This window comes from Daktulosphaira vitifoliae, unplaced genomic scaffold (genome assembly GCF_025091365.1).
Source record: "Daktulosphaira vitifoliae isolate Bord-2020 unplaced genomic scaffold, ASM2509136v1 Scaffold_1, whole genome shotgun sequence".
NCBI classification, from domain to species: Eukaryota; Metazoa; Arthropoda; class Insecta; order Hemiptera; family Phylloxeridae; genus Daktulosphaira; species Daktulosphaira vitifoliae.
Genome location: NW_026099572.1, coordinates 18,783,117 through 18,805,765, shown reverse-complemented (window position 1 = coordinate 18,805,765; position 22,649 = coordinate 18,783,117). Strand labels below are relative to the sequence as shown.

General features: G+C 30.9%; 2 protein-coding genes and 1 non-coding gene across 4 annotated transcripts in view; 1 reads left to right on the top strand and 2 right to left on the bottom strand.

The window, feature by feature from the left end:
* The window catches only part of LOC126896839 (uncharacterized), a 164,108-nt gene that overhangs the window by 24,697 nt on the left and 116,762 nt on the right, over nt 1–22,649 (bottom strand). Inside the window, exon 1 of one of the 2 annotated variants that reach the window (XM_050669959.1) lies at nt 10,860–10,910. The exons of the other annotated variant lie outside the window; for it this stretch is intronic. Within the exon in view, the coding sequence (XP_050525916.1) occupies nt 10,860–10,895 (36 nt within the window). The 5' untranslated portion in view covers nt 10,896–10,910. Of the gene's footprint in view, nt 1–10,859; nt 10,911–22,649 lie in introns of those variants that run through there. 2 annotated transcript variants of the gene reach the window in all.
* Nucleotides 17,962–18,065, bottom strand: LOC126897103 (U6 spliceosomal RNA). Its single transcript, XR_007702029.1, has one exon. It is a non-coding gene; the product is annotated as a U6 spliceosomal RNA (small nuclear RNA).
* Nucleotides 18,048–19,305, top strand: LOC126896830 (regulation of nuclear pre-mRNA domain-containing protein 1B-like). The gene has a single exon (XM_050669940.1). It carries the CDS (start codon nt 18,283–18,285, stop codon nt 19,288–19,290), a length of 1,008 nt encoding a protein of 335 aa, XP_050525897.1. The 5' UTR covers nt 18,048–18,282; the 3' UTR covers nt 19,291–19,305.

Here is a 22,649-nt window from a genome sequence, read left to right as displayed (position 1 = left end):
TTTTTTTTTTTTTTTGTGTCTGTCACTACTTTTTCTCAGCTCTCACTGGACCGATTTCTTTTAACAATACGTCAAAAGATCACAAATTGTATCTAGTTGAAGACATTACCCTTAAAAATTTTAAAATTTTCCCTCGTTCCCCGCAAATGGGAATCAACATAACTTTTGTCCCGAAACTTTATCTTCTGCATGTAAACGGCTGCCATTGTTAAAAAAACCCTATATTTGTTATAAAATTTTCGATTTTAAATTTTCAACTTNAGTTATGGTAACAAATTCATTTTTTAGCTTCGATGCGAAGCTGAGAAGGTATTTTTCATTAAAACTTTCACTTTAAAAGACAATAAAAAATAGGTTCAAAATGATTACCTTTAACATATTAAAAATCAAAATCAGTATTAATTTAATACAATTTTTTTTGTTCTTAATTATTTTCTTTTATATGTAAATTCTTTTTTTTTTTAATAATAAGTAATAATATTAAAACTTAGAAGTAACTTAGAAGAACTTTTATTAAATAGAAAGTTTTACGTGGAATAGAAAGTCCAATTTTTTACATTGATATGTGACCAGAAAATTATTTATTTACTATTAACAGTAATTAGACCTTACAAATAATAATACTAAATTATTAAATATCAATTTCATACTATATTTAATTGCTATAATAAATATTTATTCATATATTACAATTATACATCATAAAACTTATTATTCGAATATAATTAAGGAAATAAGAGTTCATTTTACTTTTGTATATTCCATCAATTTTTTAAAATTATACACCACTACTTATCACCGCCTTTAGAATTATGTAACTATTTATGTTAGATAATTCTAAATGTTGTATAAAATTTAATTACAGTCGTATGCAAGAATACGATACGATCATATGTGGACAATTGTGCTGTTGATATCTTTGGCAATAACGATATATCAATACTTATCATGATTGAATACATTAAATTTTCGGTTAATACTAAAAACTTGTTTAATACAATATCTTTTACTTTTTTGTAAAGTTCTTTACTCTGCATAAACAATACGTTACACGTTTCGTATTTCTCTTTGGATACGTCCAAGAGACATGACTTCATTTTTTTATGCCACTCAAATAAATTTTTGAATTACACGAATGGTCAATAAATGATAAAACTTTATCGATTAAATTTAAAAATTTAATAAAATTATTGATATCTATCCAAAAGTACATACTTGGAGATATTATTATTACCATTGAAGAATAACGGTCGCTTAAATATTTGCAGCCGATTTGTATGAATTTTCTCTCAACAAAATTCAAATCGAATACAGACGTTGCAAGCACAGTCAAGTCAGGTTCAGATGGATAACGCATAGACATTTTAATATCTTTCGCGCCTGCAGCCATGTTCATATTACTAGCACACACATTAATGAAATACGATAACAAAATACTATTGTTTCTTCTTGTTCAGCTGTGTTTTATATTCATTATTTACTAAAGAGTGGGCGTATTTAACACTATGCGAGATGTGAATCACTCTATAAAATACAATTAATAAATAATGGTGAGAGGAGGAGGTGCTTCTTATAGGCGCTTAAATGTATAAAGTGAAGAGGTTATACTCCTCAAATAACAGTAGTGTCGTACATTAAATTATAATAAACATAAGGGAGGATCTAAATAATATATATAATCTGTAATCAAAATAACCTCACAGATAAATACTCATCACAACATCCTATAACTATAATGGTCTTTTTAATAAATTTTTCAACTTAACTTTTGAAAATGTTCCGAAAATACTGCAAATTTTATATAAACTTTGATTTATAGCCTATGTAATAAACTTATTTTGAAAAAAAAAAATGTGAACTCTGGACTTCAATGTAAAAATAGTCACAGTATTCAAAAATATGCTATTTATGTGTTAAATTCTGGGTTTTGTATTTTATTTTATTTTAAAATACCTTACAATAGTGTACATAGATTTTCATAAAGATTATATAAATCTAATTGAAAAACCCAACACAGTGGAGTCGCGGCATAGTGGGGACGTTGCATAGTTGGGTCCAGTATAGATTTAATCTGACATTGATTAAAATCACTATAAAAAAAAACGCTTAGATGCAAATCTTTAGATAGTGTTTAATTTTAAAAAATTATTGTATTATTCCAAAAGCTACGTGATCTGCTAGTTCCTTATTAATATCCTGATTAAAATAAAGTACGTTGAATGAAAAAGGGATTATTAAAAAATATTAATTCTCATAAAAAAATTATGTTGATCCATACACTTTTCCATAAGTTATAGCATTATAAAGTTAAAAATGTAAAAAATAAAATTGAGAATTTTCACACAAAAATAGCATTTGGTAGCCATTTTCACCGTGAAGACAAAATAAAGTCCGAAATTTTTTTTTTACATAATAAAGTAGATTACATTAGCTTTAATTTAAGATATATATAAAAGTGTCAGACTTTCCGGAACACTTTCAAAATTTAAGTTAAAAAAGTCAATTTTTTGTGAAAAAGTTTTCATTTTGAATCCCCCCCTGTAGGCTGGTAAAAAGTCAGATTTATAAAAAAAATATACCAAATAATAGGCAAAGACATCATGTATCTACAAAAAAAAAGAATTATATCTGTCAAAAAGTTATAGCATTATAAAGTTAAAAATATAAAAAAGAATTTTTTTACAAAAATCGTATTTGTTTATTAAGTTTAATGTCTGTTTTCACCATGAAGTCCGAAATTTTTTTTTCCATAATAAAGTACATTACATTAGCTTTAATTTAATATATATATAAAAGTGTCAGACTTTCTGGAACATTTTCAAATGTCCAGTTGAAAAAATTAATTTTTTGTGAAAAAGTTGTCATTTTAAATACCTGTGGGCAGGTAAAGGATCAGATATAAAAAAAAAATATACCAAATGATAGGTAAAGACATCAAGCATCTATGAAAAAAAATTATATTGATATGTTCATTTTTGAAAAAGTTACAGCAGTTTATAGTAAAAAAAATTGAAAAAATTTCGAAAATTAGCGATTTTTATATTTGTAATTTTTTTGGGGGTTTCCCCTATTTACGGGGAACGAGGGAAATATTTTTAATTTTTAAGGGTAATGTATTCGACTAGATACGATTTGTGATTTTTTGACATATTGTTGAAAGAAATCGGTTCGGTGAGAGCTGAGAAAAAGTGGTAACAGACACAAAAAAAAAAAATAATAATTAAAAAAAAAAAAAAAACATCTTAGTAAAACCAATACATTCTCAGCTTCGCATCGAAACTAAAACCATAGAAAGTTTATACTTATTAATATTGTTTTACTATATGGTTTTTTTTGTGACTATCATTTAATTCTGAGCTCTAACTTGACATACTTTTTTCAACGATATGTCAAATGATACATTTGTATCTAGTTGAAGATATTACCCTCAATAATAGAAAAGAAATATAATTTATCAATGAAACAGTATTATTAAACTTATTCCACGTACTTCATAATGGCAAATGAAATTATTCATTTTTAATATTTTCAAAGTGTTTAATGATGAATTAAGTTCGATATGATAATAGGTTTCCACTAAAAAATTAAATCATTTTAATTTATAATTTATTAATGTTTTTACTCTATTTGTGTGTGTTACTACCAGTCTTTAATATTTCACATTTTTTTTTTAACATTTTGCTGTATAAATCATTTCTAAAAAAAATGATTTTTAGTTTCACTTGAATTTAACAATGGATTTTTATAATTATAATTGTATAATACGCTCAATTATGTTGATCTTTTTAACAACTTTTTTTGATTGGTCTTTTTAGTTAAAGTAAATTATTAAAATTAATTCCGTTCTGCATATTTCAATTGTAGAATCTTTTTAAATACCAAAAGTTAATTAGAAATGATTATTGTGGTTTCTATTTAAGTGATCTATTACGATAAAAATGCAAAAAAATATTGAGCTTTTCTGTTAAATTTACTATAAATAGTAGTTATAAGATTTTCTGATTGCATATTACTTTCAACAATACAATTTTTTTAATTATCATAAAATTTGCACATTCGAAAACATCGCGAAATGTTGATTTGGAAAAGTATATTTTTGTTTCTGATGAAAGTTCCTCGTAGTCCAGTGTATTTATTCATAAGTAACAAAAATGTTTTATAGAAAAATATTGCATCAAGCCCTTTAAATTTTTACACGCGTTAAAAATAAATAAATATACAACTACTTCATTATTTTTATAATATCTCCGTAAAAAATACAATATTTAATTATTGAATATCAATTTCATACTAAATTTAATTACTATAATTATTAATTATTCATATATTATACTTTTAAACCAAAGAGCAACTAATCAGTATATAATTAAGGAAATAGGAGTTAATTTTGTGTTTGGAATAATCCACCAATTTCTAATAATTAAATGCTATCTACAGAATTCTATCGAAATGTTTCTTATGGTAGTGATTTTAATCACTGTCAGATATCATCTATACTAGTACCACTATGTCAGGTCCATACTGTGCCGAGACACCACTGTTCTACCGTTTTTTTCTTATCATATTATCATTGTTGAGTTTTTTGAACCAAATAAATTTTCACTCACAACAATTTATAATTTTAAATTGTTTCTGAGAAAATAAGTTTCTTACTAGCCAATAATCAATCACCTGTGTAGAGGTTGATTTTTGCAAAATATTTCATGTTAAATTTTAAGAGCATAAACTATCAAATAAACTAAAATTAAATTGTTTTGTACATAAGTTTATTTATTAATTATATGCCATTAAAAAATTATAAGAATGGAAAAAAATAATGTACGAATAGTATAAATTTATATGATTAATATTTTTAAACTTTTTTGGTTCCTATTATAATAGACATCGCGGGCGCATTGCACAATTCTACAACATAGAGTTATTATACTATATTGTTATAAATTTTGACCAAACGTTTCTACGCAACTTAATAGACTTTGCATCAACTCTTGATTATCTGTATTTTCTTCACAAAGTTTTTCTGTCAATTCTCTATTAATTGTATTCATTTCACCGTCACTATTTTGATTTTTTGCTTTTCTATACATAAGCTGATATTTTTCTACAGCTTTAGTAAGAGGAGGCTCAATGTCTTTAAATCTTTCTATTGAATAAAATAACATTATTATAGCAGTTTTAATTATCGCTAAAGTACACTAGTAAAAAAAAAATTATCAGTTGCAGGAGTGTCATTTCTAAGTATTTTGGGATTGCTAATTACGTAATTTATATCAGAATTATTTTAACAGAACTTGATTTTAGAAAATGCATTTCTTCTATTTTTGAAAGTGTGCAAACTTTTAAAGTTACCTAACTTTTATACAACTCATTAAAATCGATTATAAGTAATATAATTGAATACTAAAACTTCCAATTCTTCAACTTAAATTAATATTAAATTTACGTATTAATCAATCTGTACCAAATTTTTATAGAAGTAAACTGACATAACAAAACACAGTTCAATAATATATTTTATAAACTTTTAACGGAAATTCATAGTTTTATTATTCTTACATTAATGTAAAATTAATTTAGGTTGTATAATTAGACGTTTTAATATTGTATTATATTCATTTATCTATAGTTATTAAACTATACAGAATGGAAGAGATCTAATAAACTTCTATAACTAATGATTTACATAACATTTTATACTTTTTTTTGTACTTTTTAATCNATCTAATAAACTTATATAACTAATGATTTACATAACATTTTATACTTTTTTTTGTACTTTTTAATCAATTTTTACAATATCAAACTGTATTAAAAATATGCTTATGCTATTTTTTGCAATTACAAAAAATATTTTAAAAATTAATTTTTTTATAAACATTTTTTTTAAGATTTAAAGATAGCCATTATATAGATAAGTTTTAAAGAAAAATGTTGATACCAAAAACTCTTACATTAATTCAGTAGTTACGTTTATACAGCATTTTAAAAATTGTTAAATTTTGACTTTTTATACAATTTTTCTATGGTATCCTGATCTTAATGAATAATTGTATTAATGAATAATAGTATATCACAAGAAAGCTACAGGCATAAAGAATATAATACAATACTAAAACGTCCAATTCTTCAACTTAAATTAATGTTACATAGACGTATTAAAATCTGTACCAAATTTTTATAGAAGTAAACTGACATAACAAAACACAGTTATATAATATATATAATTTTTTTATTCTTACGTCTATTTAAAATTAATTTAGGTTGAAGAATTAGACTTTTCAGTATTGTATTATATTCTTTATAACTGTAGCTATTATACTGTACTATATTATTCTTCGATTTTAAATAATTATTATAATAGTTTGGTAACTTTAAAAGCTTGCACCCCTAAAAAATATATATGGATTATCTAAAATAAGCTAATAGGTAATTCTAAGATCATTTATATCGCAACTATGAAATACTTAGAAATTTCTTCTCAGATACATGCAACTGGAATTTTTTTTTTTTGTTAACCAGGGCTATTTTTAAATATTGTTAAATTAATTTTATAATATACTCAATTTTTATATCATTAAAACTGCACATAATAGGTAAAGTTTTATAACACTTCATTAATTTGCTTATTTTTATAATACTTAACACGGCCGCCGGGGATTGACGGCCGGTTATAGAAAGTGTACCGGAAATCATGTGAAAAAGAAGGCACGGTACGGGATTAGAACCCGCGACCCAAGGCGTCGTAGAGACAAACCTTACCACTAGACCACCGTGCACTTATGATTCAGAACCCGATACACTTTCATTTAGGTTAATAACGTGATGTGCGGTTGAGGGAAACACGGTACCGTGTCATACTGCAATTACAATTATAAAATTTTACTAACTTTTATAATCTGGCATATTTTTAAAAACAGTATCAATACAGTTCTTCAATATATTTACTGCATTTTCATATTCTTTTTTGCTTTGATTGCCCTGTTTAAATAAAAAGTATGAATATCGAATAAAAAGTTTATTAATGCATTCAACTTTTTATTCAACAAACTTAACAGTTAGTTATAATATAACTGTAATCTTTTTTTATTGTATTAAGAAATTAGTAGCAAACAAAAAATGATAACGCAATATTGACCAAATTTTTACCAGTTAATTGACATAGTTCCAACTCTAATTTGCGATTTAAAATTATTTAAAAATTTGGGTTTAAACTACAAATTCATCATTAATTTGGTTTTCATAACATCGGAATCAATAATAGTCTGTTTCAATGTACCATAATTTATTTTTATGGTAGTTATGAAAAATAAAATTTCTACGCAGGTCGTTCAACAATCTATGACAGTAAACTTACATAGAATATATATATAATTGACATGAATAATGATAAAAGATAAAATTTTTGTATAATAAAAATACCGAGTTGTATCTGTGATAAATGAATACTACTGTAGGCTAAATAGCAAATTATCAATAGAAAATTGGTTAAAAATAGTTTAACAAGAAATAACAAAACAACAAAATTATTAAAAAGTTTTTTCTATTATATTAATCATACAATAGAGGTTCCCATTAAAGAAAATTTAATTTTAATTTTTATTCTCAAAGTATGAAAAAAAAAATTATCTACATATTATTGTAGTGCTTTGAATCAAACAATATTTTCAAATTTCTTATTAATTTATTAAACTTATGAATCATAACATAAATTTGTATTTTACATTAATATTTTGCTAGAAAAAGTATAATTGAAAAAATGATAAGACAATTTTTGATTGTTTACAATAATTTTTTAAGTAGTAATTAAAAATGTGTTTTTGTAGTAGCACTAATTAGTATTGTATCCATGGGGCTACCCCTTCCATTAGACGTGCGAAACGTCATTTAATTGTATACTCGATTGGAAATCCTTTTTTAAAAAAAGATATGTAAATATTTATTACTTTGAAAATTATTTTAAAAAGTTTTAAATTTTTAATAACGAAAACCAAAATCGCAATATCAACAAATTGGTAGACCAAAACCTCACTGAAACCGATAATTTAAAAAAAATGAAAACCGAAATCCTACGGTAACCCATAAAATTATTTCTGTTCTTAGGCTTGGTATTCATTTAATTTTTTTTAAATAGAAACATATGTTACTCACGCAACAGCAATCCATCTGAGAGGTTTCAATAATCTATTATACGAAAACATATTTTTATTTATTTTATACATATACATATACATTCATGCATGCATATAAAATTTAAATCATTGTATACAATACTAATAAAAATAGAAAAAAGAACATACATATCTAACTGTACTTAAATGTAAACTATAAATAACATACTAGAAAATGCAAATTCAAAAATTATAAAAATAATCTTTTTAAGGTTATGTTTATACTTGGGAAGCGAATGACCGTGTCCAATAAATGCCTAATGATAAAAAAAATTATAACCTGCACTATATTTTAAAAATTGAATAGTTATTTAAAATTAAAAATATTAATTTAAAACTAAAGAATATTAAAAATATTTAATTAAAATTAAAATATTAAAAGCCTCAAAAACAATTACAAAAAAAAATCGAGGTTACCTTTTTTTGAAACAATGTTACCATTATCAACACTAAACACATATTGACACTCCGGCCGAAAAAATAACCCCTTATATACCGCTACAGACGTTACCACTAAGTAATATTATTACATTTTTCCAGTTTACAAAAATTTAATAATGATATTTTTAGTGGTAATAATAGGTTAATTTTTTTTGACGAGTTAGCTTTATGTCCTAGTATTCCGATAAATATGACAATTGGTTTTCTTAAATACTGGCTAAGGGAACAAAATATCAAACTCCATAAAAAATTAATAAATATTTATAACGACATGGACTGTTTCTAATTCCTTTATAGGGAACCTCTTCAGTCAATAGTATATCATTTTTTGTATACTATTTTTTTTTTTGCTGCTTTTTGAATTGAATATTTTTTATTTTTTTTTAGTTTTAAATTATTATTTTTAATATAATTTTAATTTTAAATAATATTAGGCACAAGTGATCAATTTTAATTATATTCTAATAGTTATCTTAAATGTTGGTTCAAAAGTTGTCTTCGATCATTCTTATTTTTAATTAAATTATTTTCTATTGAATAAGCTAGTTAAATTAATATGTTATCATTGTATCTGACCTTTGAATTAATTTTTGTAAAATATTGTCAAGACTAACAAGTTTAAAAACACATTCGAAAATTATCAATTGCAAATTTATGGATTTACATTTCGTTATACACAATTACACATATATTTACTTAATTTAACTAATTTATAAACTATTACTTATTAAATATAAGTAATTTTGATTTTCCGTAAAATTATAAGCACGAGAAAGTGATAATGTAGTTTTGTCCCCATTATTCTGGCACCTACTAAGAATTTTTTGTAGTTCATATTAATTTGTTTAACAATTTGATTGAATTGTAATAATTTTGTTTAATTATACTACGATAAATTCATTTTAAAATATGCTATTTAAAATAAATATTTATTTTTATTTTTCTGTAGTTTTAAAGTATTATATTTTTATGAAATTATAATAACATTAGTAGTTATGTACCAGAAGATAAAAAGATAAATAAAATATTTTTAACGCCAGTCTACTAACGCTCCCCGAAGAGTCAGAAAATTAAATTTCGTGTCGTATCCATACAAAATATCCGCATGCATTTTTTAGCTTCGATGCGAAGCTTTATCATAACTTTACTTTGATGTGTGTTTTTTTTTTTTTTTTATGTCTGTTACCTCTTTTTCTCAGCTCCCGCAGAACCGATTTCTTTTGATGATACGTCAAAAGATCACAAATCGTATTTAGTCAAAGACATTACCCTTAAAAATTGAAAAAATATCCTTCGTTCCCCGTATATAGAGGAAATCTCCAAAAAAATTACAAATTTAAAAATCGTTAATTTTTGACATTTTTTCAATTTTTTTTACTAAAAACTGCCATAACTTTTTCAAAATAACCAAATCAATATAATTTTTTTTTTATAGGCGCATGATGTCTTTACTTTTCATTTGGTATATTTTTTTATAAATCTGACCCCTTGCCTGCCCACAGGAAAGGATTTGAAATGACAACTTTTTCAACTAAACTTTTGAAAGTGTGACACTTTTATTTATATCTTATTAAAGCTAATGTAATATACTTTATTATGGAAAAAAAAATTTCGAACTTTATTTTGTCTTCACGGTGAAAATAGTTACCGAATGCTATTTTAGTGTGATAATTCTGGATTTTATTATTTTCATTTTTAAATTTATATTGATTTAACTTATTGAAAAGTGTATGGACCAATTCAATTTTTTTATGAGAAATAATATTTATATACCTTTTATTATTCGACATTCTTTATCTTAATAAGGATATAAACAAGGAAATAACAGATCATTTAGCTCTTGTAATAATCCATCAATTTTTTAAAATTAAACACTATCTAAAGATTTTCATTGAAGCATTTTTTATGATAGTGATTTTAATCAATGTCAGATATCATTATACTACACCCAATTATGCCACATCATCACAGTGCCGCGAACCCCCTGTGCTGGGTTTTTATGTTTACTATCCATTTATACCTTTGTTAAAAAATGTTGCTAAAACTATGAATAATGTAGAAATATAAGTTAATTTTGTGTAATTCATTACATATATTATAGTTTAAATCAGTTTAGCCTCACCTAAAAATTTAGTATGAACTTCATATTAATTTTTTCAAACCATTTGTATTAAATAAAATTATATTCTTATTTTAGATGTAAATACAGCTTGTACAAAGATTTTTAAACAGATAAGAGAAAATACTTGCCATTAAATAAAACGTGAATAAAATAAATAACTTCATTTTAACTTATGACTACAAGCTAAAAGAAAAAAAATCGTAAATTTTTGTCATTAATTGTTAATTTGAAAAGTATACTGTGAATTAAAGTTTAAGTTAAAAATACCTTATATATGACAAATAATTTTAATTGAAATTTTTTTATTATTGTTAAACGTTTATCACAAAATTACCTAAAAAAAAAAAACATAAATTTTTAATTAGTAATATGTTATGATTATTTACGTACACAGGGATAGCTGACAGGCTTGTAACACCCCCACCATTTTTTACTATAAACTCAATGTGACATTAACGCTAGTAAGAATAGATCATAAGGATAATAAAAACTTAGACCAATTGTTGAAATATTTATTGTAAACCATTAAAAATGAAATGATGATATCAACATTTTATAATAAAACTTTGCTAATCTTATTTTAAATTTATAACAAATTAAAGCATATTACTATTTACCTGTTAATATATATTGTGTCGTTCACCGACTTCTAACCGTGAGATTGTCACCGATGAAGCACATAAACCCAAACAAAGTTGGATTCACCACTATCTGAGGCTCTACCAGACCGGAGCATAGTGGAATTTTAAATGTAACTAACACATTTGTTTTTTAATTTACTAAGTTATTTACCTTAACTCTAGGGGAATAGGAATTAAAAACTGGTAGAAGAGTAGTATAGGCGATGATGTTCTATTTTATACCATAAGTTTAAATAAAATAATGATGCCCGAAATACAATAAAACAATGTCAATTATAATTTACAAATGTTCAAGATAAAATAAAATTACAAATTCTTTTATATAACATATTTAAAGTCATAGTTAAAATTATCACAAATTATTAAATGAACTAAAGGACAAATAAAATAAAAAGGACTTGAAGGAGAAAATAATCTCTGACATTGCTGTATGTTCGATTGGACCAAGGGCCAGGAACGTATTTTTCAATATTGAATAAAATAAAATGGTTATCATTGCAATAATGCTCAAACGAATAACTTGACATCGGTCAATATGGATCTAGGCCTTTTATACCGAGCCTTGAGACTGCTAAGCATATCTAGATTGGTCCAACACATGTGAGGTTTTGTTACACTCAACATGACAAAATAATTACCGGATGGAAGAAAATGATATTTTACAATAATTTACCAATAGTCAATGAGCAAATGTGCCAAGAGATTTAATAGAATAATCATATTAAAATATTTAAAATATATTAATGTCATTTTAAAGAAACCTTGTGATAATGCACGAATAGAGGAAACAATGAATGGATGAAAATAAAGAAAAACGGGAATGTTGTACAAAGTTACCAAATTATATTATGATGTCAAGGCCGTAGCCAACATTAATTAATGTGTTAAATATTACTATTAAAGATAGGTCAATTTTGTACGTCACAATATATATTGCAACTTAATGTTATTAACTATGTCGGAACGTTATGTTCCGACATAGTTAAAATAAATAAAGTAAGGAATTCTGTGTAGGCAATATAATCGACAATGTAATGAACTCTCATCGTGATGCGTCATCGATAAAATAAGAAAATGGTGTAGAATTACTTCAGGGCGACTCACGCTGTCATAATAATTCACACCACAACGTTGTGAATCAGCCCGAAATTAATCAAGAGCTGATTCGCAACATGGTGTGGCCCCCTCCTGTAACCGGATCCCAAAATGGGAACCGTTAAGGAGGGTTGGCAAAATAACTCATAAACAAAAACAAAACACAAAAACAAGAACCTACGGCACCGGCCTAAACCAGCGCCTTAGGTCCTCCTGTACCGAGCGGCGCGGATGCCTCTGTCTCAGGCGTTCCGCTTCCTCCTTCTTTTCCAATATGAATTCGGCAAACGCCTAGACGAGTCTCCACGCCTCCCGGCTTCACAACATCAGGACCCCACTCGGAACGTGAACCCTAGTCGAGACTCTAAAGAGTGCCGTGCGCTGTCAGCGTCTCTTGGGCGATCCGAACAGTGGTCGCATATCGGCGCGATTGCTTTACGAATACTGTGTAACCCACCCTTCTGTTAAGCCGATAGGATCCTATGAGGGACCTGGTCCATTCACCTCCCGTAGTTTCCTCCGAGAGCATGGTCATCCACCTAAGCGCCAGCCGGTCCTTGGGTTCTAGGGATCGGCTGCGTTTTCGGCGGAGCTCATGCTGGTGGCGCGTTCCTCGGCGATCAGATCAATGGGCGGTAGTGACGACAAGATACCCGCGCGCCACTCCGGACACTATTCGGTACGCCGAAACTTTTGTTTATGATAAGGCCCACACAGCAAGCTGTGTAGGAGTTAAATTGTACCTGCCCGTGAACCAGACCGTTTCGGTCTTGTTCAGGGCTAGGCTAAGTCCACTCCCATCCTACTGGATCCAGGCGGTGATTTCGCTAAGCGCGCAGTTCACACAAGATCCATTAACCTCTTCAGCGTGTCGTCTGCATAGCAGACGACGCACACATGCGATAGTAGTGGAACGCGGAACTCCGCGTCGTTTGCGATGTTCTACTGCAGAGGCCCGAGAACTGACTCTTGCAGGACGCCTCCCATAACAGGTCTGACTCTCGGGCCCGCGGCGCTCTTATAAGAGATGACCCGATCGCTAAAGTACGACCGGATCATCCGCCCGAGGTAAGGAAGCATCCGAAACGCGTCCAGCGCTCTAAGGATGTGTGACCATCGCACGGAGTTGAACGTGTTTCCAGGCTAACCGCTACCCCGAAGCCCTGTTCAGTTTTGGCCCTGAAGGCCAAATTCCTGAAGGAGGCCGTGCGTCCATCGACTTCCTCCTCCTAAAACCGAACTGGTCCTCAGCCAGCCCACCGACGTCGGCCAGGTGGACTTCGATCCGGGTGACGAGCAGGCGTTCGAGGATTTTCCCCAATTTGTCCAACATGCAGAGCGGTTGGTACGACGAGGGGAGACTTCCTCAGAAGCACCAACCTGGAAGCAATGGACCGCAGATCTTTCGTATTACGACCCTATAGGGTTTTCCTCACGGGTCTTGGTCCACCGACTTCACTACCTGGCCGCAACCTTCTCGTTCCACCAATGGACTGGCGGTCCACGAGTCGACGACGGTCGTTTGGCCGGAAATGGCGAAGTCGCAGGCTGCGACCCCCTGCGCTCTAAATCTTCCGCCGCTTCGCTCGCGGAGACGTGCCGATTCGGTACTGCGGGCGCCGATCATTGAACGAGTAGCAAGCCCGTCTCGAATGCGTTAACCTCCCAGTCCACTCGCCAACCGTGGAACGACGCGCGGGCCGCGACTCGAGGAGGACGGCTGCCGTGGCCACTGAGGATTTCCCTATTTGGGAGAATCGACCGCCGGACATGTGCGGGTGCAGCGACGAGGACACCAGCGTGACGTCCACCACCGAGCTCGAGGAGTGAGCATTAAAATTCCCGGCCACGAGCTCCCCGCGGCCATCGCATGACCACCCGAGTCTCCTCGCCCTTAGGCAGGAAGAGACACTGCGCGTCGTATGAGGAGGGTGGATCTCATGTAAACTGCGCGCTCAGCGCAGTCACCGCCTGGATCCAGCAGGAGGGGAGTGTACTGAGCCTAGCCCTGAACATGACCGAAGGGGTTTTGTTCACGGGTAAGTACAAGTTCACTCCACCGTCGACTCGTGGACCGCCAGTCCACAGGTGGAATGAGGAGGTGGTAGCCAGGCGGAAGGGGTGCGTTAGGGTGAGATGGGCCATGACGTGCTCCAACCGATAGCTTAGGGACTCGGAATCCCCGGACCTGAGGGAGGCCTTGAGGTCGGCCTACACACAGCTGAAACATCAGGTGGGCCAAAGCGAAGTGCTGGGCCGAACTCGTGAAGTCGGTGGACCACGACCCGTGGGGTAAACCCTATTGGGTCGTCATGCAGAAGCTCCGCGGTCCACCGTCTTCGGGTCAGCTGGAACCGGACGTGTTGGAATGAACGGTAGATACGCTCTTTCCGACACATCCGCCCCTGTCTCCCTCAGTGTTCGGGGATGACGTGTCGGCGGAGGAATTCATCGCCCAGGATGTGGCTGACGCGCGGTCGGAATACTGCTCTTGGCCCCGATGTGATTCCAAACCGGGTGTGGAGGTTGGTAAACAACCTCACCCCGGATTGGATACGCACCGTCGTGAATCGCTGCCTTTTGGACGGTGAATTCCCCACGAGGTGGAAGAAGGCCACGTTGGTGCTTCTGAGGAAGGGTGACAAGCCCGAGGGTCTCCCCTCGTTGTACCGACCGCTCGCATGTTGGTCGATTTGGGGAAGATCCTCGAACGCCTGCTCGTCACCCGAATCGAGGCTCACCTGGCCGTCTTCGGCGGGCTGGCCGAGGGCCAGTATGGTTTTAGGAGGGGGAGGTCGACGGACGATGCGGCCTCCCTCTTCAGGGACTTGGCCCTCAGGGCCAAAACTGAGCAGGGCTTCGGGGTGGAGGTGAGCCTGGACATCCGAAACGCATTCAACTCCGTGCGTTGGTCACACATCCTCGGAGCGCTAGAATCCAAGAGTCAGAGCTGTTATGGGAGGCGTCCCGCAAGGGTCAGTTCTCGGGCCTCTACTGTGGAACATCGCGTACGACACGGTGTTCCGCGTTCCGCTACCACCGCACGTGCGCGTCGTCTGACACGCTGGTGGTGGCGGAAGGCGCCTCGTCCGAGGAGGCTGTATCTCGTGCAAACTGCGCGCTCAGCGCTGTCACCGCCTGGATCCAGCAGGAGGGGAGTGGACTGAGCCTCGCCTTGGACAAGACCGAAGCGGTCTTGTTCACGGGCAGGTACAAGTTCAGTCCTCCACGACTCGCCGTGCTGGGAGTGGAGATCTTGCTTAAGGACTCCATGACTTATCTGAGCCATGTCATAGACAAACGTCAAAAGTTCGGACCGCACATTACTTGTGCGACTTAGCGGGCCCAAAAAGTCATGAATTTTCTAGCGGGACTCATGCTCAATCTGAGAGGGCAGAGGGAGATGCGGCGCACACTTTTTGTCAGCGTCGTACACTTGGTCCTCCTGTGCGAATACTCTTGAGAGGCGAGTGGACCAGGTCCCTCATATCGTAATCTTCCATGTTAATTACTGGCTTTTATGTAAATTTTTTGAGAAACTTCTTGTTTTGCACACCATTTACATAAAATCGTAAACATCGATCGGCAACTGCATTCAATATCGTTTGTAACTCTGCATAATCAATCTAGCCGTCAGTATGATCTAATTTGTGTTTATTTCGATGCAGCCACTTAGTAACTCTAGCTGATTTTAGTCGTCATGAAGAAATTATCAGGTGGTTTTACATAAAATGATTTAAACTATCAAACGTATATACAGATAATTCTTTTACAATTAATATACATTTGTAGTCTACGATGCATTTAAAATCGACTACTATTGCCTAATCCATTTTTTATGAATGTTGAAACTATACTAAATCGATTTTATGTATCAAACTGCCTTTTTTTAAACCACACCATTTAACTAGACAGAGATCATTTTTGTATCGTAAAATTTTTTCAATGAGAAACGTGTGAGGAAATTTTGTTTTTTTTTTATTTTTTCCCTTGTACAGCTTGTACAAACTTGTACAGCTAAAAATAATTTTGGAAAAAAACGTGGTGATGTTTACTTATAATTTAAATAAAAATTGAAGTGAGGGAACCGGCAAACCCCAATTTTGGAGATAAGAAATTTTAGTTTTTGATTACGCTTTTTTTAGGTCCTACTCAATATAATTATACTACTCGTTACAATTATTAAACCAACACCTTGTATATAAACCACACTACTACTTCCACTCTTATTCAAAGGGCTGCAACGTGCTTTCCCGCTAGGATCCTAACAGTTGGCTAAGCTGTACCTTAACGGGGCAACGCTGGCCCTATATAATTTATATCCCACTAGAAGGGCGGTTAGCGGTTTCGTGACCAATAAATATAGACTCTTAACTAACAACGATAACAAACATTTATTTCTATTTAATAGTATATTTAAATATAACCTGACTGGATCTCTAGAGATGTTGTGGTATCCAAATTAGGTGAGCGACAGCGGCGAACGTACACAAATCCGATTGTAAATAAATAATAATAATAGTTAAATTAATAGTAGAAAATGGCTATTATCGGAATTAAGTTGTAGTAATAAAAATATAATCTGCAATAAATAATGAGTTGCCGCGAGCGTGGTAAAATGTCGACTGCCTGTCGTTATATATTTCTTTAATGAAAAAGAATATCATCGGTTTTGTTTACACCCGCGCGTGCCGCATATCTGTAGTAGGTCATAGGGACGTTTGTGCTGATCAGGCACTAGTGTGGTATTGAAATGTTAATGTTGGTGAAGGACGAATAATGTGTACGTTACAGTTCGCCCTCCCCCGGTAAGATTCGTCTCTGAATCTTTTAAAAGAAAAACAATACAGTGAAAAGGGAATTGTTGATAAAAGTACATAAATCCTGAAAATAAAGGTAATGTTATTGGTTGATCAAGGAGGTACAGTGTCATCATAGCACAAAACCACTTGTTGTTTTCGATGACCACACTCCTAGGTTCGTAGGCTATTGAGCCTTTGAGGAGCTTCCTTCGGTGGAGCTTTCAATAGTCGGCTACCAAGTGGTTCCTATGAGAAGCTCTGCCCTGTCGTCGGCTTCTTGATAAGCCTCGGGGCACCAAAGTTTGGCAACATTTTGTTCACGTGGTTTGTGTTAGATGGACAACGTTTAATTGCATTTAAAAATTATCAGGGTAAAAGTCGACATTGTAAAATTAACCTTATGCATGAATATAAAAAGAATAATAATAATAGTAATAATAACACTAATAATATAGGTATAAAGTTGATAATTAATTTAGTTAACATTTAAAATGTATTTGAGTTACTTTAATCTAATGTAAGTAGTCAAAACGTTGTCAAAAAAACCAAGCTTACATTTACATAGGTGTCTTAGTTACGTTAATCATGCATAAGCAAATGTTTATTTTAAAATGGACAATTGATTTAAGAGAGAAAAAAAAAATGTCATCTCATTCGTAAAAGTCAGATCCAGTTAATATACGCGCAATAAAAAAAAAATTTACAATAGCGAGTTCTTGAAGTGGCAGACTTGCGCAGGGGCCATGCTAATCTTCTCTGTATCGTTCCAATTTTAGTATATGTACTGCCCAAGTCATGAGTCTTTAGTTGGTTTTGTAGTTTAATTGTTAACTGTCGACTCAAAATACACTTCGTATTATACTCTTTATAAGACAATATTGTAACCATCAAATAAATTACAACATGAAAATAAACGTAATCAAATCATTGCTAATTTGAGTAGTTCACAAATAAAATGTAAAATTAAAATTTTTGATACCAAAAGTAAAAAAAACATATTTTACTCGTATAATATGTCTGGATTTACTGAAAGTGGCTTAAATAAACGTTTAAAAGAACTAAATTCATCACAACAAAGTATTCAAACTTTATCACTTTGGTTAATTCATCATCGAAAGTATGCTCATACAGTTGTCAAAATTTGGGCTAAGGAAATATCAACAGGAAATGAGGCCAAACAATTAACATTGATGTACCTTGCAAATGATGTTATCCAAAATGGTGAAAAAAAAGGACCTGAGTATGGACAAGAGTTTGGCAAAGAACTGGCTAAAGCTTTTAAACAAATTTCATTAAATAATTGTACTCTGAAAACAAGACAGAGCTTGACACGGTTATTAAATATTTGGGAGGAAAGAGGTGTTTACAGTAAAATTCAAATTGAAGAATTCAAAGATTCTTTTGCTACTGAAACTGTAAATAACTCAACGGATGAGCCACCAAATAAAAAAGTTAAACACACAGAAAACCATAAAACAAAAAAATCCAAATCACAAAATAATGGATTAAAAAAAGAAAAAGAAGTTGTTGTAGAAATTGATGGTACTAAAGAGTTGCATGTTACTTTATCGCCAAAAACTCCAGTTAATGATCCTCCAGAACCAGAAGAACTAATCAAAGCACTAAATGATTTAGAAAATGCACCATCATGTGATGCAGTAGTACGAGAAAGAATTTCCAAACTTCCACCAGAAATTGCAGATGTGAGCTTGTTATCTCAATTAAAAGGTAAGAGTGAAGCTGAAGATCTCTTACGTAAAGTTAATGATGCTGTAGCTTTATTGACTGATTATAATACGAGATTAGTGTGTGAAATGGAGGATCGTAAAAAAGTAACTGCTATGCTACAAGATTTTATTCAATCCCAAAGAGATTTAATTGATCAAGCTGAACAAAGATTGCAGGAGTATCAAGGTAAATTGCAAAAAGTTTGTCAAGTGCGACAAGAGGTTAATACACATTTACAGAACTTACCCGGCGCCTCCACCAGACTGCAACGTGCTTTCCCGCTAGGATCCTAACAGTTGGCTAAGCTGTACCTTAACGGGGCAACGCTGGCCCTATATAATTTATATCCCACTAGAAGGGCGGTTAGCGGTTTCGTGACCAATAAATATCTAATATCTTTTAAAATACTGGTTTAAAGTCGTTATTGACCAGTCAGTTTTTTATTTTTAAACTATTTAAATATATATTTTTATAGTTGAAAAACTTAAGTTGTTATTTCTTTAAAGGAAGGAGAGAAATAAGAGAACCCTTTTTTTTTTTTGAAAATTATAAATCATGTCCAAAATAGTAATTTAAAAAAATTGTTATTTAGGACGATACTATTAACTTCTAAAAAGGAAAAATTATAATATTACATTTTATAAAGTTCTGTGTGAGACATTAGGGTGGCTCTCAAAAATCGAATGACTTTTTTTTTATGCTACCCTTAATTTTTTTTTAATGGTTAAAAAAATGAGCTGTGCAAAATTTGGTACTGATCCGTTTAGGTTAACCCGTGCCCGTTAAGTTGAGTCGAAAAATCAAATTTAATAGAAATAACTGATCTATTTCATAATTTTTTTTTTTGCTTAACTTAGAATTATAAAAGTAAAACTCAAGTAAAGGAAATTTTACAAGAAATTTAAAAATAATAACTTCAATGTTATTTTCTTAATAAATAGCCCACAAAAACACTATATATAGTAAAAAACATGTAAAAGTCTTAAAAATACGTTATAACTGATTTTTACTTATTTATTTTAATTTTATTCTTTGGAAAACGCATATTAGTTTAAAAAGTTAATTAATAATTAATTACAAACCTATCAAAATTTATTGTATTATTACATGTTTTGTTTAAGGAAAACAATTTATTTTTTGGTTATAATTTATTCTTTTTGATTAATACTTTTTGACCACTAAATTATATCTAATTGAGACCTCTCTTAAAGTGTATAATATGAATGTTAATCATATATTTGAAAAACTTAAGTTGTTATTTCTTTAAAGGGTGGAGAGAGGAAAAAGAACCATTTTTTTTTTTTTGAAAATTATAGATCATGTCCAAGTTAGTAATTTAAAAAAAATGTTATTTAGGACGATTCTATTAATTTCTGAAAAGAAAAAAATATAATATTACATTTTATAAGGTTCTGTGTGAAAATATTTAAACGACGAATTTATAAAATAACCGTATGCATGCACTGACATACTTATGGGAGTGGGGATATAGGTGTCATATCCTTTCCAAAAAATTAATGATATGGTAAATATACAATTTGTTTTCATTTGTAAGGGAAGTGAAAAATTGTTTATGTATATTGCCCCTAAAAACAAAACCCAAATTACGCCACTGATCGTAACTAATAAATTAAAAGAAATATTGAAAAAATGATTAACAAATTGTTAGTACATAGTCGGCTTTTTGTTTTTTTTTTTTGTTAAATAAATTATACTTTTTGTTTTTATAAATGACTTATAATTTAAAATTTATTTTAAAATATAATTTTTTTTAATGATACAAATTGAGTTTTTTAAATTAAAATATGCAGATATTAATTTATTTACCATTAAAATAAATAGTGTGAAAAACTGAAATAGTTTCTGTTCAACTATTAAAATAAAATTTTATAAAATTCGTTTAATCAAAATCGAGTTAAAATATAAAAAAATCTGTTTCTAAGCGTGTTCTTCTTAGAAAAATTACAAATTATATGACTAAAATCCAAAACGAATTAAAAAGTACTTAAAAAATATTTTAATTATTATTATAAAAATTAATTACAACTTAAGGATATCTTACAATTGTTTATACCATTCAATTATTAAAATAGAAGTAATTTTCTTAAAGTTGTGGAGTTTAAATGCATACCTAATCTTAGATTTTTTTATTAATCAAAAAAAAAAAATTCTTAATTAGAAACCAAGGTAATATATTTTATTACAGTGATGAAGTAAAAAAATATTATCTATTGCCGTCTAAACTAATGACGCATTCCATTTTTTTCATTTTCCATTCAACTTTATGTACATAAAAAGCAAAAAACTAATAACAAATCATTAAAGAATTCATTGTAATGATTTATTTGAAAAAACTGTAATATACTTTATTATTACACGCAAACTGAATAAAACGTGAGTATTATACAAATAAAACATTTGGAATTAAAATCAAATTTTACAGTCTACATAAAACAAAAGGAAATGAAGTCAAAAAAACTTTTTCATTAGCCATTCTGTACGAAATCCTTCCTAATCATATACAAATAATATTTTAGCATTAGAAGCTAAGTGAAGAGGCGCATATAATTTAATTTACGACTCAGATTAATTGAATTGCGTTTTAAGAGAGCGTGAAAGGTGTTCAAATATTTGGTCTCTATTAATAATAATTAGGAGTATAATTCCTGTATATACGGTAAAGCACACTTCATCGGATGCCCAAATCATGAACCCCAAAAGTATGACACATTGACATGACAGTATTTTTTAACGAATATCACTAATATTTATCTACAACATTGTGAATTCGTATAATAATCTGAGTTTCTCTTATACCTACACGCGTATTTCATAAACATCAACGTTGTTGACACGAAACAGCTGTAATAAACCAAAAATAAAAAGAAAAAAAAGTAAAACTTAGAACTTAAAATGGTTAGAATTTATAATTATAAGATGAGATGAATGTGATGAAATAGGCTGTAGGTGTTGGGGACGAATGGTAATAAAAATTATTTAATAAGAAGGTAAATGGCGGAGTAACACATGTTTAAATGTGGCAAGATATGTAAGGGTGCAAAGAATATAATAATATGAATAAAGAAGAATTCAGAGGGGTAAATAAACGANGCAAAGAATATAATAATATGAATAAAAAATGATTCAGAGGGGTGAATAAACGGAGTTTAAATACATGAGGGTAATGATCAAATAAATAAAAATGCACAAAAACGTTGTGACAAAAATAATGAACTGATCTCGGGGTTGAACAATATTGAATAAATGAAGTCAATTATCCTACCAAACTTTATTACCTATCTTAATGGTTTATTACGCAATACAGTATTTATAATTTGAAAGCGGGAATTTAAATTTGTACTTACCTTGTATCCCACGTAGTGTAATGTTTATTTTTGACAATCCAATGTTGATTATGAGTTTACACTGTATTTCACACGTTGTACACTTTGATTTCGACAGTAAATATGACCGTTTGAGAATAAAGCGTTTAATTATAAATAATACGAAACCGTTACACAAAATCTATGACTGTATTATTGTATGCAAGAGATTCTATACACTCTATATTTTTATAATTATAATCAAATAATGTATCTTTAGTTGACTTAGTAGAATGAGTATATTGTTTGAGAGATCGACACCAATATTT